Source organism: Macaca thibetana, chromosome 1 (genome assembly GCF_024542745.1).
Source record: "Macaca thibetana thibetana isolate TM-01 chromosome 1, ASM2454274v1, whole genome shotgun sequence".
Classification (NCBI taxonomy): domain Eukaryota; kingdom Metazoa; phylum Chordata; class Mammalia; order Primates; family Cercopithecidae; genus Macaca; species Macaca thibetana.
In genome coordinates, this window is record NC_065578.1 from 27,474,336 (window position 1) to 27,493,934 (window position 19,599).

At 46.3% G+C, this 19,599-nt stretch overlaps 2 protein-coding genes across 14 annotated transcripts in view; one reads left to right on the top strand and one right to left on the bottom strand.

The window, feature by feature from the left end:
- Positions 1-8,552, top strand: part of PHACTR4 (phosphatase and actin regulator 4) — a 146,079-nt gene extending 137,527 nt beyond the window's left edge. For 8 of the 13 annotated variants that reach the window (XM_050794767.1, XM_050794780.1, XM_050794800.1 and 5 more), the window contains 2 exons: positions 68-144; positions 3,090-8,552. In XM_050794767.1, coding sequence (XP_050650724.1) covers positions 68-144; positions 3,090-3,132 — 120 coding nt within the window. In that variant the 3' untranslated portion in view covers positions 3,133-8,552. The remainder of the gene's footprint in view (positions 1-67; positions 145-3,089) is intronic. The other 5 variants (XM_050794840.1, XM_050794760.1, XM_050794809.1 and 2 more) reach the window with 1 other exon arrangement.
- LOC126958026 (dnaJ homolog subfamily C member 8) overlaps positions 1-19,599 on the bottom strand; it is a 614,804-nt gene that overhangs the window by 320,592 nt on the left and 274,613 nt on the right. The window lies entirely within an intron of this gene.

Genomic DNA, 19,599 nt, shown 5'->3' on the forward strand with positions numbered 1-19,599 from the left:
AATGACAAGTTACACTGCTGTACAAAGCAGCCAGAACAAGCTGAACATTTTTGTTTCTACTCCACAGGCTGCCATAAGAAAAGAATTAAATGAATTTAAAAGCTCCGAGATGGAGGTTCATGAAGAGAGCAAACATTTTACACGGTAAGACCCAAAAGACCGAGTCATACATGTGCTAGGTAGAGTTTTCCAAAAAACATTGTTCAGGTATGAAGGGCTCTAATGACGTCAGTAAAAAGAAAAACACTCAGTGTTGATTGCAAGACTGCATTCAAAGGGATGAAAAGTAAGAAGCCATAGTAAATGCCTAGGCCAGCTCACGCCTGTAATCCCAGCACTTTGGGAGGCCAAGGCAGGTGGATCACCTGAAGTCAGGAGTTCTAAACCAGCCTGACCAACATGGCAAAACCCCGTCTCTACTAAAAATACAAAAATTAGCTGGGCGTGGTAGCAGGCACCTGTAATCCCAACTACTCAGGAGGCTGAGGCAGGAGACTCGCTTGAACCCGGGAGGCAGAGGGTGCAGTGAGCCGAGATTGTACCATTGCACTCTAGCCTGGGTGATAAGAGCAAAACTCCATCTCAAAAAAAAAATAAGCAAACGCCTATTCTGATTGTGGCATTTTATGTATATTATTTCATCCTTGCAATAAACATGCAAAATGTGTTAACATCCCCATTTTATCACTGAAGAAATGGAGGCTCACAATGGTTAAGTAACTTGGTTGACTTGCTAATAAATTGCAGAACCAGGATTCAGAGAAAGAAATCAATGACTTCAAGGATAATGAGGTGCTCTCTTCGTTGTACCTTACTCTCTCAGGTTATAAACGGTGCTAAGTTAGACAAGATCTTGCCCTCTCTGGTTTCAGTTCTGTCTAGCACAGTTGATCTTACCAACTTAATGTATAAACAACATTTTAATTAGCTGTCCTCATGAAACAAGCCAAGAAATCCAGCAAAGCCAACAAGCCAACAAATCAAGTGTTTTGATTTGGAATTACGGTTGTGATTAACGAGCCACCCATATCCAAAGAATCAGCTAGCCACAAATGGAAGCAGTCAGAGTATCTTTACATGATTCTTAGAACATTTATAAAAAGAGGCAAATGAGGTTGAGTGCAGTGGTTCATGCCTGTAATCTCGACATTTTGAGTGGCTGAGGCGGGAGGATCACTTGAGCACAGGAGTTTGAGACCAGCCTGAGCAACATAGTAAGACTCCATCTCTACAAAAAAAAAAAAAAAAATCTATTTTTTGAATTAGGCAGGGGCCTGGTGCAGTGGCACACTCCTAGCACTTTGGGAGGCCAACAGGGAAGGATCACTTTGAGACCAGCCTGGGAAACATAGTGAGCCCCATCTCTACAAAAAATAAACTTAAAAAAATTAGGTACAGGCTGGGCATGGTGGCTCATGCCTGTAATCCCAGCACTTTGGGAGGCCGAGGTGGGCGGATCACAAGGTCAGGAGTTCGAGACCAGCCTAACCAATATGGTGAAACCCCATCTCTACTAAAAATACAAAAATTAGCCGGGTGTTGTGGCTCATGCCTATAGTTCCAGCTACCCAGGAGGCTGAGGCAGAAGAATTGCTTGAACCCAGGAGGCGGAGGTTGCAGTGAGCCGAGATTGCACCACTGCACTCCAGCCTGGGTGACAGAGCAACACTCCATCTCAACAACAACAACAAAAATAGCCAAAAGGTGCAGTGGCTCACTCCTGTAGTCCAGCTACTTGGGAGGCTGAGGTGGGAAATTCACTTGAGCCTGGGAGATTGAGACAGCAGTGAGCCATGGTCACACTACTGCACTGAAGCCTGGACAACAAAGTAAGATTCCATTGCTAAAAAGAACAGTTTTGCTAAAGGAAAGAGTTATAGAATGTGACATTTATGCTAAATCTTAAGGTACATAAAAAAAATCTGAACAAAAAGGAAGGAAAGGCCGGGCGCAGTGGCTCAAGCCTGTAATCCCAGCACTTTGGGAGGCCGAGACGGGCGGATCACGAGGTCAGGAGATCGAGACCATCCTGGCTAACACGGTGAAACCCCGTCTCTACTAAAAAATACAAAAAACTAGCCGGGTGAGGTGGCGGGCGCCTGTAGTCCCAGCTATTCGGGAGGCTGAGGCAGGAGAATGGCGTGAACCCGGTGGGGCGGAGCTTGCAGTGAGCTGAGATCCGGCCACTGCACTCCAGCCTGGGCGACAGAACGAGACTTCGTCTCAAAAAAAAAAAAAAAAAAAGGAAGGAAAGAACCTTGTAAGCAGAAGGACCAGTATAGGCTGGGCGCAGTGGCTCACACCTGTAATCCCAGCACTTTGGGAGGCTGAGGCGGGTGGATCACTTGAGGCCAGGTGGAGACCTGCCTGGCCAACATGGTGAAACCGTGTCTCTACTAAAAATACAAAAATTAGTCGGGCATGGTGGCATGCTTGTAATCCCAGCTACTTGGGAGGCTGAGGCAGGAGAATCACTTGAACCCTGGAAGCAGAGGTTGCAGTGAGCCAAGATTGTGCAACTGCACTCCAACCTGGGCAAGAGATCGAGACTGTGTCTCGAACAAAAAAAAGAAAAAGAAGGACCGGCTTATGCAAGATGATGGGAGAGAGGAAAACACATGGCGTTTCTGAATAATAGAAAATGTAGCTTCAGCCGGGCGCGGTGGCTCACGCCTGTAATCCCAGCACTTTGGGAGGCCGAGGTGGGCGGATCACAAGGTCAGGAGATCGAGACCACGGTGAAACCCCATCTCTACTAAAAATACAAAAAAAATGAGCCGGGCGCAGTGGCAGGCGCCTGCAGTCCCAGCTACTCGGGAGGCTGGGGCAGGAGAATGGCGTGAACCCAGGAGGCGGAGCTTGCAGTGAGCCAGGATCGCGCCACTGCACTCCAGCTTGGGCGACAGAGCAAGACTCCGTCTCAAAAAAAAAAAAAAAAAAAAAAAATGTAGCTTCAACAGAGGATGTATGGGGCAGTGTGATGAAAATAAGCTAGAAAATGGGTTGCAGTCCCTCGCAATGCTTTCACTGTTATGCTAGGATGTTGGAACCATTGGCAGTTTATAAACAGGAAATTCTGTGTATTTCAGAACAAGCTCTGATGCAAACAAGGAAGATGATATGGAAGGATGAAGAGACTAGCAGCAAGGAAAACAGGAAGTGTCTGAAATAATCATAGTGAGCATAGTGGTAGCTCAGACCAGCGACAGTGAGAATGCAAAGGTGATAGATTTGAAAGACATTTCAAGCATAGAATCAACAAGATGTGGCAATCTGTTGTATTCCAGAGATGAAATAAAGGAGTAGTCAGAATGACTGATATTTCTAAGTTGTATTTTTTGAGAGGTCTGTGAAGGTGATAAGGAGTTTAGCTGAACAGTTTAGTTTATTCAACAAATACTGAGCACCTACCACATGATAGGTATAGTGCTAGGTCCTTGGGATACAGCAGGAAATAAGATAAAATCTCTGTCCTCAATGAGGCTTTATTCTTTTTTTTTTTCTTTTATTTTTTTAATAGAGATGGGGTCTTGCTATGTTTCCCAGGCTGGTCTTGAATTCCTGGCCTCAAGTGATCCTCCCATCTTGGCCTCCCAAAGTGTTGGGATTACAAGTGTGAGCCACTATGCCTGGCCAAGCTTTTATTCTAAAAGAAGAAGGCAGACAATGAACAAGCTAGAAAATAAATTGCATGTGTTGAGTTTGATGAGCCTATGACATATGGAGTTACCTAGAAGACCGTTAGATAGGCAGCCTAGAATCCAGAAAAAAAGCAAAGTCTCAAGATACAAATGAAAGGGCCGGGCACAGTGGCTCACGCCTGTAATCCCAGCACTTTGGGAAGCCGAGGCAGGCGGATCACGAGGTCAGGAGATCGAGACCATCCTGGCTAACACGGTGAAACCCCGTCTCTACTAAAAATACAAAAAATTAGCCAGGCATGCTGGCGGGCGCCTGTAGTCCCAGCTACTCAGGAAGCTGAGGCAGGAGAATGGTGGGAACCTGGGAGGCAGAGCTTGCAGTGAGCTGAGATCACGCCACTGCACTCCAACTTGGGCAGCAGAGCGAGACTCCGTCTCAAAAAAAAAAAAAAAAAAACAAATGAAAGAAGATAGTGGACCTTTAGGGGGGAATGTATTTATTTATTTATTTATTTTATTTTTATTGAGACAAGGTCTCACTCTGTCACCCAGGCTGGAGTGCAATGGCATGATCATGGCTCATTGCAGCCTCAACTTCTCAGGTTCAAGCCATCCTCCCACCTCAGCCTCCTCAGTAGCTGTGACTACAGGCACGGGCCACCACACCTGGCTAACTTGTGTAGAGACAGGGTCTCCCTATGTTGCCCAGGCTGCTCTCAAACTCCTGGGCTCAAATGATCTTCTCACCTTGGCCTCCCAAAGTGTTGGGATTGATTACAGGCATGAGCCACCGTTCCCGGCCAAGGAAGTTGTTTTTTATTTAAAGGGTGGACAGAGGAAAATGAACCAGGACAGCATACATTCATTTGAGGAAGATCAAATGAAGAAGAGAGAAAACTATGGAAAAGATAGTGTTACAGAAGCCAAGAGGAGTTTCAAGAAAGAAGGAAGCAGATGAGGAGTATCAGATGCAACAGAAAGGTCAGGTAGAATTAGAGCAGAGGACAGGCAGTATTAATTAGGATATAATTTCATTACTACTGATACATTAATAGCAAAGCAATGGACATCATGTGGTAACTTGTCTCTTTTTTATCTGTTTTAGCTACCATCGTCCATGATGCCAAAGGTTGAGAGAGGAACTCAACATGGCTGCTTTGCTGCTTCCTTCTCCAGAGTGACATATGGAGGGAACTTTAGCACTTCCCAGCACAGCCAGAATTGCATCCTCTGGGATCTTCTGAGGTGGACAGCACTTCTTTGAATGTAGCATTTCACTGGAACAGAGTCTCATGTGCTGCACCTGGGGCAAAACAACACTTTGTCAGTGCTTTTGAACCTTTCAATATTGTAGCTTACTTGAGGAGTTTTTCCCTCACTGGCCACCAAAGTTCTGGACCACTTGCAGGTTCCAGGTTTTACTGGCTGCATCACCCCTTCCCCTAGATGACTGCCTGTGCTGAGGCACAGTTTGCACCATTAGCCTTACCTGCTCTGCCCTGATTGTGAGACCCAAATGTGTAGGCTCTAAATCCCAGCCATCAAATCCAATTCCTGATGGGGAAAACCTCCTGGAGGCCCCCAACCTTCTGGTAAAAGAGTCCCTACCTCCAGGGGAAGCCTTACCACACTGGCATATCAGATGAAGCCATTGCACTGTACCTCTCATAACACAGCAATACAGTCTCTTGAGGGCACTCAAGCCTGAGAGGAAGCTCAGGATCTGACATGTTCTTCCTTTTCCTCACAAGTCATCATGATTTTTTATTTTAAAATAATCTGGAAGTAATGGGAAGTTATGTTTTTCGTGAACTCCAACCAGAATCCAAATTGGTTAGATGAAGCCAGGCGCAGTGGCTCATGCCTATAATCCCAGCACTTTGGGAAGCCGAGGTGGGTGAATCACCTGAGGTCAGGAATTCAAGACCAGCCTGGCCAACATAGCGAAACCCCATCTCTACTAAAAATACAAAAATTAGTCAGGTGTGGTGGCGCCTGGCTGAGGCATGAGAACCGCTTGAACCCAGGAGGCGGAGGTTGCAGTGAGCCAAGATCACCGCCCACTGCACTCCAGCCTGGGCAACAAAGTGAGACTCTGTCTTAAAAAAAAAGTTGGTTAGATGAGAAAGCACATATATTTTCTATATACAAAACAAGAAAGGCCTTTTGAGCCCCTGTGCTCAGGCCCACTCCCACACTGTAGAGTGTACTTTCATTTTCAATAAATCCTTTTATTCCTTCCTTGCAAAAAAAAAAAAAAAAAAAAAAAAAGCCTTAGCCAGGTTCAGTGGCTCGCACCTGTAATCCCAACACTTTGGGAGACTGAGGCAGGTGGATCACCTGAGTTCAGGAGTTCAAGACCAGCCTGGCCAACACGGCAAAAACCCTGTCTCTACTAAAAAACACAAAAATTAGCCGGGCATGGTGGCTTGTGCCTGTAGTCCCGGCCACTGGGGAGGCTGAGGCAGGAGAATTGCTTGAACCTGGGAGGCGGAGGTTGCAGTGAGCCAAGCGCCACTGCACTCCAGCCTGGGTGACAGAGTGAGACTCCGTCTCAAAAAAAAAAAAAAAAAAAGCCTTAATATTAATGCTAACGTGGCAGAAAACTGAGTTGTGGGTTACATTTTATAGGCTATTGTAGTTTTATTTACCAAATGATATTCTCTAAATCACTTCGACCAATAAATGTATTCTCCTCCTTAAAGCAGAGTTGTATCAACTCTGTGGGAGCATTTATGAGCTGTCGGTCCCCACACTTCCAGCCAGAATCACAGTAAGGTCTGGCTGGATGTGGGTTGCTGCATAGGAAAGGGTCTCTGGAGAAGCAGAGGGCACGATCATGGCCCACTGCTCCCCTCTTGTTCTCAGTGCTCTTTGCCCTCTCCTGCTGCGTGCTTCCTCTTCACTCCAGTGCTGATCCTCCTGCTGACTCTCTCTGGCAGCTTCCACCTCACCCGCCCCTCTTCCACACTATAGCCAGTATGGTTGGTGCTGGGGCATTGACTCAGCCCCCCTACTTTATGCATTTGTAATAGATATTAATACGATTTCCTAAAACAGAAGGTTTTGTTGCTTTCTTTGAATTTGTATTGAAAACCATATGGTCTCACTGTTTCGCTTCAATTCTTATCCACACTAGAAATGGAAGAAAAAAAATTAATAGTTTCTGTTTAATCTGATGAATGTGGCTTTTTTCCCTTCACTTTAATGTTCAAGAAGTTGTGGCTATTTCACAGATTTCTTCTGATTTATTCTGTGGGTCCCTGTTATTTGTCCTGTATATAATCTTTCAGTACATTTTCATCCTTTCATATCCACATAAGACTTGCTGAAGAATCAGAATATCAGTTCAAAACAAAACCTAGGCCAGGCATGGTGGCTCTCGTTTGTAATTTCAGCACTTTGGGAGGCCAAGGTGGGAAGATCACGAGGTCAGGAGTTTGAGACCAGCCTGGCCAACATGGTAAAACCCCATCTCTACCAAAAATACAAAAATTAGCCAGGTGTGGTGGCAGGCACCTGTAATCCCAACTACTCAGGACGCTGAGGCAGGAGAGTCACTTGAACCCGGGAGGTGGAGGTTGCAGTGAGCCAAGATCACACAACTGCACTTCAGCCTAGTCAACAGAGCAAGACTCCATCTCAAAAAAACAAAAGAAAGAAAGAAAGAATGCTGGATCCGTATCTCCTTGAAGTTCTATTGTTATTGTTGTTGTTGGGTTTTTTTTTTTTGAGATGGAGTTTTGCTCTCATTGCCCAGGCTGAAGTGCAATGGTGCGATCTTGGCTCACCACATCCTCTGCCTCCCAGGTTCAAGCAATTCTCCTGCCTCAGCCTCTCGAACAGCTGGGATTACAGGCATGTACCACCACGCCCGGCTAATTTTGTATTTTTAGTAGAGATGGGGTTTCTCCATGTTAGTCAGCCTGGTCTCAAACTCCTGACCTCAGGTGATCCACCCGGCCTCCCAAAGTGCTGGGATTACAGGCATGAGCCACCGTGCCTGGCCTTCCTTGAAGCATTTTGTTTGGTTTTGATTTGTTTTGTTTTTGGAGATAGGGTCTCACTCTGTCACCCATGCTGGAGTGCAGTGGCACAATCTTGGCTCAGAGCAACCTCTGCCTCCCAGGCTCAAGTGATCCTCCCACTTCATTCTAAGTAGCTGGGACTACAGGCACGTGCCACCACAGCCAGCTCATTTTTGTGTTGTTTTAGAGATGAGGTTTTGCAATGTTGCCCAGGCTGATCTTGAACACCTGGGCTCAAGGACTCTGCCCATTGTGGCCTCCCAAAGTTCTGAGGTTGAAAGTGTGAGTCATCGTGCCCAGCCTCCTTGAAGTTTACTAACACTTGGGATAACTGAGGGAAAAGAAGTGACAATTCCACTCAGTCTGTTAGAGGTCTGGATATAAGGTAGCCACACAATAACTCTAACTTAACTTCTTCTAACCATTCTATCTTATTGGTTTAGAGACTGTCTTCTGCCAGCATTTTTTGTGGCTTGAGATGATATTTTTGAACCCTTCTTTCACTACCTTTCTTACCTTTAACGTGCCAAGCTTGAAACAGGATTTGATTTCCTGAGCTACTTGTTCGCCTTCTGTGCGTCACCAAGTAATCTGGTTCATCTTTCATCTCATTCATGTTCTTTTCAAGTGAAACAAGACATTTTGGGGGTCAAGTCTCTGGGTGTTTATTTTGTTTTTATGTATATAAAAATGGATTTTATGTTCCCTTTCCTTACCAACTGATATGGAAACTCAGAATCATAAAGAAATGAAAGCCTGGTGTATTGTACTTCAAGATGCCTCCCCGATGTATAGAATCTCCTTGTAAAATAAATAATTGCATTGTATATCATTTTTCCCATCAATATTAATTATTAAATGTTTTAGAATTTTTAAATACCAACTATACTATTCTGGTGTGAGGTATTTTCTTTTACATTACACTCTATCACAAAAGATTAAACCCAGCTTAAAAATGATATGTAGGCCAGGCATGGTGGCTCACACCTGTAATCCCAGCATTTTGGGAGGCCGAGGCGGGCGGATCACAAGGTCAGGAGATCGAGACCATCCTGGCTAACACAGTGAAACGCCATCTCTACTAAAAATACAAAAAAACTGGGCATGGTGGTAGGTACCTGTAGTCCCAGCTACTCGGGAGCCTGAGGCAGCAGAATGGCATGAACCCGGGAGGTGGAGTTTGCATTGAGCTGAGGTCGCACCACTGCACTCCTGCCTGCGTGACAGAGCAAGACTCTGCCTCAAAAAAAAAAAAAAAAAGGTAAGTTATTTCTAATGTCCCAAAATGAGAAATGGATGAGGAAGAGAAAAATAGTAGTGAGGACATTAAATGTAGACAGAGGTGAGGGTCATTCATGTTTATTTCTGTCAGTGCACAAATATGGAGAAAGAATAGGCTACAGACTAGAGCCGACTATGAACCCCGTATGTACCAGACACTTGATCCTATTTAGCCCACTGCAGCCTGTTTGGTAAGTGATAGTATACTCATTTCACCAATTAGGAAACTGAGATTAAATTGCTTCCCCAAGTTCAAAACAAATTATGTAATCTTCTAATATATTCAAGGACAAGCACTTGCATGCCCATCAACTGCCCCTATGAAAATTTACTCTAGGCCGGGTGCGGTGGCTCACACCTGTAATCCCAGCACTTTGGGAGGCCAAGAGGATCACCTGAGGTCGGGAGTTTGAGACCAGCCTGACCAACAGGCAGAAACCCCATCTCTACTAAAAATACAAAATCAGCCGGGCGTGGTGGCACATGCCTGTAATCCCAGCTACTCGGGAGGCTAAGGCAGGAGAATCACTTGAACCTGGGAGGCGGAGGTTGCAGTGCACCGAGAACCATTGCATTCCAGCCTGGGCAAAAAGAACAAAACTCCGTCTCAAAAGAAAAAAAAAAAGAATTTATATTAACCACATATAACGACCCCCAAGATGACATCACAAAAGGACACTTAGTACTTTTTCTTTTTTTTTTTTTCCTCAGGACGGAGTCTTGCTCTGTCACCCAGGCTGGAGTGTGGTGGCATGATCTTGGCTCACTACAACCTCTGCCTCCCGGATTCAAGCGATTCTCCTACCTCAGCCTCCCGAGTAGCTGGGAATACAGGCATCTGCCACCACCCCCGGCTAATTTTTTGTATTTTTAGTAGAGATGGGGTTTCACCGTGTTGGCCAGGCTGGTCTCGAACTCCTGACCTCAGGTGATCCATCCGCCTCAGGCTCCCAAAGTGCTGGGACTACAGGCATCAGCCACCACACTGGACCCAGGACACTTAGTACTTCATGTTATCTTTTCCAGCAAGCAGCCCAGTTTCAGTCCAGGTGGCCTCAGCAATGACTCACTTCTACTTGTCCCTTAAGAGACTGGCCATGTTTAGTGCACTACCGTTGACCAAGAGTTAAACCATGAGTCAGAACTCCTTGTGTCCACCTGCTCCCGGATTGCCCTTCTACTAGCCCTCTAAAGAAGCCTCAAATTGTTATTGCCCTTTTGAGTTAAATTGTCTCAAGAAAGCTGTTTTGAAGATGAAGATTGCCCAGTGTTTGCCAAAATGATGAATGAATTTTGGGTCTCTGTGGATTTATATAACTATCCCCCAAGAAAAGGCAGGTCCAGCCTGGTGCAGTGGTGCACACTTGTACTCCCAGCAGCTTGGAAAGTTGAGGTGGAAGGATCACTTGAGCCCAGGAGTTCAATACCAGCCTGGGCAACATAGACCCTATCTCTTGAAAAAAGAGGAGGGGCAAGTCCTATGGACTGAATAGGCAGAGAATGAAATAGTAAGCATAAACAGATGACAATGTGCAACAAAGAAAATCCTAGCCCTGAAGCCAAAACACAGCCAGCACCACTGTTTCAATGTTCTATTCCATTTCAGCCCTAGGAGGCATGAAGGGAAAACCAGGAATGACCAGCAACCCAGACCTCTTGCTCCATCTGTCGTTTTGTGTGGATATTGTTAATTTCTTCCTGAAAGAATTTTGCCTCCTGTGTAGAACATAGACATCATCTGACAGGAACAAATAGCTATAATGTTCCTTCATCTGGCACTGAGAACACACAGTCCTCAGTGAGGACTGTGGGAGGGGGAGCATTAAATAAATTATTTAGTGCTTACCTCCTTCCTACCCTCCCCCGCAACAAAGACACAATCTTCCTGTGACCCCAATTTCTCTTCAATCTATTACCCTCTTTCCTGCTTTTCCTATACTCCCTTCACAAAATCTATTCCAATGTTAAACAACCCAAGTTCCCAGGCCAGGCAGCTGAGCTAAATGACTGACAGAGGAAGAACTAGTGATGGAGATATAAACTGAACAGGCTTCTTGGCCTTGCTTCATAACCTCTGGTCTGTGCACGTTGTTTTCCCTATCTAAGGCCATATTCACTCAGCTCATTAAAATCTAAATGAAATCCAAACCAATATGGCTTTCCTGTGGTAACCAGGGATTTTTCAGTTAACTGCCACTTCCAAAGGCCTTCAGTTATTGCACTTGGCTGCTTTGCAACATTTGGTGCTTTGGGCAATGTCCTAGTCCTCAAAACTCTTCTTCCTTGGCTTCTGAGGCACCACTGTCTTCTGGTTCTCCTTCCCTGACTGACCTTTCTTTGTGCTGCTGGCTTCTTCCTTGAACACCATTTAAATGCTGGGTTTTCGGCCAGGTGTGGTGGCTCACGCCTGTAATCCCAGCACTTTGGGAGGCCGAGGCAGGTGGTTCACCTGAAGTCAGGAGTTTGAGACCAACCTGGCCAACATGGTGAAACCCCATCTCTACTAAAACTACAAAAAAATTAGCTAGGCATGGTGGCAATGTGCTTGTAGTGCCAGCTACTAGGGAGGCTGAGGCATGAGAATTGCTTGAACCCGGGAGGTGGAGGTTGCAGTGAGCTAAGATCACAACACTGCACTCCAGCCTGGGTGACAGTGAGACTCCATCCAAAAATAAATAAATAAAATAAAATAAATAAATGCTGTGTTTTACCGGGTGTGGTGGCTCATGCCTGTGATTCTAGCACTTTCGGAGGACAAGATTGGCAGATTGCTTGAGGCCAGGAGTTCAAGACCAGCCTGGGCAGTATAGTGAGACTCCATCTCTATCAAAAATTTAAAAAACTAGCCGAGCACAGTGGTGCATGCTTCTAGTTCCAGTTACTCAGAAGAGGCTGAGGTGAGAGAATCATTTCAGCCCGGGTGGCCCAGGCTGCAGTGAGTCCTGATCATGCCACTGCATTCCAACCTCAACAACAGAGCGATATCTCAAAATAAAATAAATGCTGGGTTTCATGTCCTCCCATCACTCTCCTCATTCTTCCAAGATGACTTTAGCCACCACCCTAATTCTGACAACTTCTACATCTTTTTTTTTTTTTTTTTTTTTTTTTTTTTGAGACAGAGTCTTACTCTGTCGCCCAGGCTGGAGTGCAGTGGCGCGATCTCGGCTCACTGCAAGCTCCGCCTCCCGGGTTCACGCCATTCTCCTGCCTCAGCCTCCCGAGTAGCTGGGACTACAGGCGCCCACAACCGCGCCCGGCTAATTTTTTGTATTTTTAGTAGAGACGGGGTTTCACCGTGGTCTCGATCTCCTGACCTTGTGATCCGCCCGCCTCGGCCTCCCAAAGCGCTGGGATTACAGGCGTGAGCCACCGCGCCCGGCCAACTTCTACATCTTTTATCACCAACTCACATTTCTTACAGGAACCCCAACCCCATATATCTAATTGCTCTTTGGACTTATATACAACCAGATGTTACTCAGGTAACTCATATATACTCCAATGTGGACGTTACTCCTCCCCCACTGCCCGTGTTTCCACTTATCAAGGCTAGACACCATAGTATGTTCAGTCTCCTAAGCCTAGCATCTTCAAGTTCCTCTCTTACCTTGCAATTCCAGTGGGATGAGAAACCCTACATCAGAAATGTCTTTATTTATTTATTTTTTTTTTGAGATAGGTTACTGCTCTGTTGCCCAGGCTGGAGTGCAGTGGCATGATCACAACTCACTGCAGCCTCAATCTCCTTGGCTCAGGTGATCCTCACACCTCATAAGTAGCTGGGATTAGAGGCATGCGCCACCACACTCAGCTAACTGTTTAAAAAATTTTTTGTAGGCCGGGTGCGGTGGCTCATGCCTGTAATCCCAGCACTTTGGAAGGTCAAGGTGGGCAGATCATGCGGTCAGGAGTTCGAGACCAGTCTGGCCAATATGGTGAAACCCCGTCTCTACTGAAAATACAAAAATTAGCGGGGCATGGTGACACTCACCTGCAGTCCCAGCTATTCGGGAGGCTGAGGCAGGAGAATTGCTTGAACCCAGGAGGCAGAGAATGCAGTGAGCTGAGATGGCGCCACTGCACTCTAGCCTGGCTGACAGAGCAGACTCCATCTCAAAAAAAAAAAAAAAAGTTGTAGAGATGGGGTCTCTCTCCATGTTGCCCAGGCTGATCCTGAACTCCTTGGCCTCAAGCGATTCTCCCTCCTCAGCCCCGCAAAATGCTGAGATTACAGGCGTGAGACACCACGGCTGGCCAGAAATATCTTGATTCTTATATCTCTTCTCACCTTGTTTACCATCTGAGTTCAAAGGCAACATAATTTAATGGGACTTTATGACATCCTCCCCACCAGTCTCTCCCATCTATCCTCCTATTTTGCCACTAGAGTTACCTCTCTAAAATACAAACATGGGCTGGGTGTAATCCCAGCACTTTGGTAGGCCGAGGCGGGTGGATCACTTAAGATCAGGAGCTCAAGACCAGCCTGGCCAACATGGTGAAATCCTGTCTCTAATAAAAATACAAAAATTAGGTAGGCATGGTGGCTGGTGCCTGTAATCCCAGCTACTTGGGAGGCTGAAGCAGGAGAAACACTTGAACCGGGAGGTAGAGGTTGCAGTGAGCCGAGACTGCACCATAGCACTCCAGCCTGGGCAAAAAGAGCAAAACTCAGTGTCAAAAAATAAAAAATAAAATAAATATTTAAAAATTTTAAAAAAATAAAATGCAGGCCAGGCACGGTGGCTCATGCCTGTAATCCTAGCACTTTGGGAGGCTGAGGCGGGTGGATCACTTGAGGTCAGGAGTTCGAGACCAGCCTGGCAAACATGGTGAAACCCTGGTCATGGTGCCATGCGCATATAGTCCCAGCTACTTGTGAGGCTGAGGCACAAGAATCATTTAAACCTGGAAGGCAGAGGTTGCAGTGAGCTGAGATTGCGGCACTGCATTCCAGCTTGGGTGACAAAGTAAGACTCTGTCTCAAAAATAAAAATAAATAAATAAAATAAAATAAAATGCAAACCTGGTCAGAGCAAACTTTTACTTCGAAATTTATTGGCCCCCCAGTTACCTGCAGGATGAACTTTATTTATTTAGTTAGTTGGTTAGTTTTGTTTATTTTGAGATGGAGTCTCACTGTGTCACCCAGGCTAGAGTGCAGTGGTGCCATCTTGGCTCACTGCAACCTCCGCCTCCCAGGTTCAGGCAATACTTCTGCCTAAGACTCCCAAGTAGCTGGGACTACAGGCTCACACCACCACACCTGGCTTTTTTTTTTTTTTTTTTTGAGACGAAATCTCACTCTGTCACCCAGGCTAGAGTGCAGTGGCGCAATCTCGGCTCACTGCAACCTCCGCCTCCCGGGTTCAAGCAATTCTCCTGCCTCAGCCTCCCGAGTAGCTGGGACTACAGGCTTGCGCCACCACGCCCGGCTAATTTTTGTATTTTTTTAGTAGAGACAGGGTTTCACCATATTGGCCAGGCTGGTCTCGAACTCCTGACCTCGTGATCTGCCTGCCTCGGCCTCCCAAAGTTCTGGGATTACAGGCATGAGCCACCACACCCAGTCACACCCGGCTAATTTTTTTATATTTTTAGTAGAGACGAGGTTTCACCATATTGGCCAGGCTGGTCTCAAAGTCCTGACCTTGTGATCTGCCCGCCTGGGCCTCTGAAAGTGCAGGGATTACAGGCATGAGCCACCGTGCCCAGCCTTTTTTTTTTTTCTTTCTTTCTTTTTTTCTTTTTTTGGTGTGTGTGACAGAATTTTGCTCATCGCCCAGGCTGGAGTGCAGTGGTGCAGTCTCGGCTCACTGCAACCTCTGCCGCCAGGATCAAACAATTCTCTTGCCTCAGCCTCTCAAGTACCTGGGATTATGGATGCCCACCACCACACCCAGCTAATTTTTGTAATTTTAGTAGAGACAGGGTTTCACCATGTTGGTCAGGCTGGTCTCAAACTCCTGACCTCAGGTGATTCGCCTGCCTTGGCCTCCCAAAGTGCTGGGATGACAGGTGTGAGGCACCGCGCTGGGCCTCCAGGATAAATTTTAAACTCCTTGGCTTGGGCTATAAGATATTTTGTAATTCATCTCTTGCCTATTTCCCAAACTCATGGAAAGTCCAACAGTTCTACCTTTACATTCCTCACTGAGCTGACCTCTTACTCTTCCGGGAGACCACAGGCCTTCCTTTGCACCTGCTAGTTCCTCAGCATGAAATACTGTCATCATCCACGCTCCACCCCTTTACTAATCCCATAAGTTTTATCTATTTTATTTATTTATGTATTTTGTTTTTGTTTGTTTGTTTTGAGATAGAATATTGCTCTGTCGCCCAGGCAGGAGTGCAGTGGTGAGATCTCAGCTCACTATAAACTCCGCTTCCTGGGTTAATGCGATTCTCCTGCCTCAACCTCCCGAGTAGCTGGGATTACAGGTGCGTACCACTACACCTGGCTATTTTGTATTTGTAGTAGAGACGGGGTTTCACCATGTTGGCCAGGCTGGTCACGAGTCTTGGCCTCACGTGATCCACCCGCCTCGGCCTCCCAAAGTGCTGGGAGTATAGGCGTGAGCCACCACACCCATTCGAATCCCATAAATTTTAGCTCCCCAGTGAAACTTTCTCTGCCTTTAACAAATTATTCAGTGTCTATGTCCTTTGTTTCAGAATACTTTATCCATGTCAGTTTTCATCAAGTACTGGTATAATTTCCTGTCATGTGTATTTCTCCCACTGTGAGTTTGCAAGGACAGAAACAGTGTTTCATTTCAGAATCTCCAGTGTCTTAACACCGCACATAGCAAGTAATAAGTAATATTCATTAAGTAAATGTTGAATAAATGATTAAAATTGAATTCTGATAATGTGGCCAAAGAAGTAGAATTATTAGTCTTCTTTCCTCTAAAACTACTGCTTCTTGGGTGGGCGCGTGGCTCACATCTGTAATCCCAGCACTTTGGGAGGCCAAGGCAGGTGGATCACTTGAGGACATGAGTTCCAGAGTTCCAGACCAGACTGGCCAACATAGTGAAACTTCGTCTCTACTAAAAATACAAAATTAGCCGGACGTGGTGGCACATGCCTGTAATCCCAGCTACTCGGGAGGCGGAGGCAGGAGAATCGCATTAACTCAGGAAGCGGCGTTTATAGAGAGCTGAGATCTCACCACTGCACTCCAGCCTAAGGGACAGAGTGAGACTCCAACTGAAGAAAAAAAAAAAAAATTTGTCGGGCATGGTGGTGGACACCTGTAACCCCAGCTACTTGGGGGCTGAGGCAGGAGAATAGCTTGAACCTGAGAGGTGGAGGTTGCAGTGAGCCGAGATCATGCCATTGCACGCCAGCCTCGGCAACAAGAGCGAAACTCTGTCTCAAAAAAATAAATAAAAATAAATAAAATAAAACAATAATCTAACTGGGCGCGGTAGCCCACGCCTGTAATTCCAGCACTTTAGGAGGCCAAGGCGGGCAGATTGCTTGAGCTCCAGAGTTCGAGATCAGCCTGGCCAACATGGTGAAACCCTGTCTCTACTAAAAACACAAAAATTGGGCCAGGCGCGGTGGCTCAAGCCTGTAATCCCAGCACTTTGGAAGGCCGAGGTGGGTGGATCACAAGGTCAGCAGATCGAGACCATCCTGGCTAACACGGTGAAACCCCGTCTCTACTAAAAAATACAAAAAACTAGCTGGGCGAGGTGGCGGGCGCCTGTAGTCCCAGCTACTCGGGAGGCTGAGGCAGGAGAATGGCATAAACCCGGGAGGCAGAGCTTGCAGTGAGCTGAGATCCGGCCACTGCACTCCAGCCCGGGCGACAGAGCGAGACTCCGTCTCAAAAAAAAAAATACACACACACACAAAAAAATTAGCCCGTTGTAGTGGTGGGCACCTGTAATCCCAGCTACTTGGGAGGCTGAGACAGGAGAATCACTTGAACCTGGGAAGCAGAGGTTGCAGTAAGCTAAGATTGCACCACTGCACTCCAGCCTGGGCGACAAAGCTAGACTCCATCTCAAAAATAATAATAATAGCTGCGTGCGGTGGCACACGCCTGTAATCCCAGCACTTTGAGAGGCAGAGGCGGGCGGATCACTTGAGGTCGGAAGTTTGAGACCAGCCTGACCAACATGGAGAAACCCCATCTCTACTAAAAATACAAAATTAGCCAGGCATGGTGGTGCATGCCTGTAATCCCAGCTACTCAGGAGGCTAAGGCAGGAGAATCGCTTGAACCCAGGAGGTGGAGGGTGTAGTAAGCCGAGATCGCACCATTGCATTCTAGCCTGGGCAACAAGATGGAAACTCCATCTCAAAAAACAATAATAATAATCCCACTTCATGTTTACATTAATAATATATTTTAGGCCGGGCGCGGTGGCTCAAGCCTGTAATCCCAGCACTTTGGGAGGCCGAGACGGGCGGATCATGAGGTCAGGAGATCAAGACCATCCTGGCTAGCACGGTGAAACCCCGTCTCTACTAAAAAAATACAAAAAACTAGCCGGGCGAGGTGGCGGGCGCCTGTAGTCCCAGCTACTCAGGAGGCTGAGGCAGGAGAATGGTGTGAACCTGGGAGGCGGAGCTTGCAGTGAGCTGAGATCCGGCCACTGCACTCCAGCCTGGGCGACAGAGCGAGACTCCGTCTCAAAAAAAAAAAAAATATATATATATATATATATATATATATATTTTTTTTTTTTTTAACCAATTTCTCTAGGAACTTGAATTAATATATAAATTTTTTTTTCTTCCAAGACAGAGTGTTGCTCTGTTGCCCAGAACTGGAGTGCAATGGTGCGATCTTGGCTCACTGCAACCACCTCCCAGGTTCAAGCAATTCTCCTGCCTCAGCCTCCCAAGTAGCTGGGATTAAAGTCGTGCCCCATCATGCCCAGCTAATTTTTGTACTTTTAGTAGAGACGGAGTGTCACCATGTTGGCCAGGCTGGTTTCGATTACAGGCATGAGCCATCACGCCCACCAGCAATGTATTTTTATGGAAAAAAAAAGTTTTCCAAAAATAATTAGTGAGAACAGTGGTACTGTTTTACATTTTTTACAAATCTCTTGAATGTTTGGTTTAATAGAATCCAGTTCAATTCTCATATCTGCACCTACATTCAATCTGTTATTATGTGTTGTTTTGTTTGAGTATATAGTTAGAATATATGACTTTGGTTTAAGCCAGGTGCAGTGGCTCACACCAGTAGTCCCAGCTCCTTGGGAGACTGAAACAGGAGGATTGCTTGAGACCAGGGCTTTAAGGGTGCAGTGTACTATAATTGCTGCAGTGCAGTCTAACCTGGGTGACAAAATGAGACCCTGTCTTTAAAAAAAAAAATTGTAATAGGCCAGGCACGGTGGCTCACGCCTGTAATCCCAGCACTTTGGGAGGCCAAGAGGGGTATATCACCTGAGTTTGGGAGTTTGAGACCAGCCTGACCAACATGGAGAAACCCCATCTCTACTGAATATACAAAATTAGCCGGGCATGGTGGCACGTGCCTGTAATCCCAGCTACTCGGGAGGCTGAGGCAGGAGAATCACTTGAACCCGAGAGGCGGAGGTTGTGGTGAGCCGAGATCACACCATTGCACTCCAGCCTGGGCAACAAGAGCAAAACTCCGTCTCAAAAAAAGAAAAAAATTTAATAAAAAGACTTTTGTTTCAGTCTCACATGGATATGTAGTTGGAAAAGATGTCAGCCATTCTTTCAAGTTAAATGTTATTCCGTGAAAAATGTGGCTCTTTCAGCTTATAACTCACATTAGTTCCTAGAGAAATCCCCCGTACTGTATGCAGTGTTCTATGTGTGCTTCTCACTTTATCATGCAGACTATTAAAGAGGCAGATATTTAGGCCGGGCGCGGTGGCTCAAGCCTGTAATCCCAGCACTTTGGGAGGCCGAGGCGGGCGGATCACAAGGTCAGGAGATCGAGACCACAGTGAAACCCCGTCTCTACTAAAAATACAAAAAATTAGCCGGGCGCGGTGGCGGGCGCCTGTAGTCCCAGCTACTCAGGAGGCTGAGGCTGGAGAATGGCGGGAACCCGGGAGGCGGAGCTTGCAGTGAGCCGAGATCGCGCCACTGCACTCCAGCCTGGGCAACAGCGTGAGACTCCGTCTCAAAAAAAAAAAAAAAAAAAAAAAAAAAAAAAAGGCAGATATTTAAACGTTGACAGTTAGTAAAACTAATGATTTGTATTTCCCCATCAAGAATATTCTTAGCCGGGCGCGGTGGCTCACTCCTGTAATCCCAGCACTTTGGCAGGCTGAGGCAGGCGGATCACAAGGTCAGGAGATGGAGACCATCCTGGCTAACATAGTGAAACCCCGTCTCTACTAAAAATACAAAAAAAATTAGCCGGGCTTGGTGGCGGGCGCCTGTAGTCCCAGCTACTTGGTAGGCTGAGGCAGGAGAATGGTGTGAACCCGGGAGGCAGAGCTTGCAATGAGCCGAGATGGCCCCACTGCACTCCAGCCTGGGTGACAGAGCAAAACTCCATCTCAAAAAAAAAAAAAAAAAAAGTATAGAGCAGTGCTTTTAAGCACATTCCTTCACACTGTTGTGCAAAGGAGTTTATTTTTTAGTTTTATTTATTTTTATCCGCGCCAGGCCTGGTGTTTTTTATTTTTATCTGA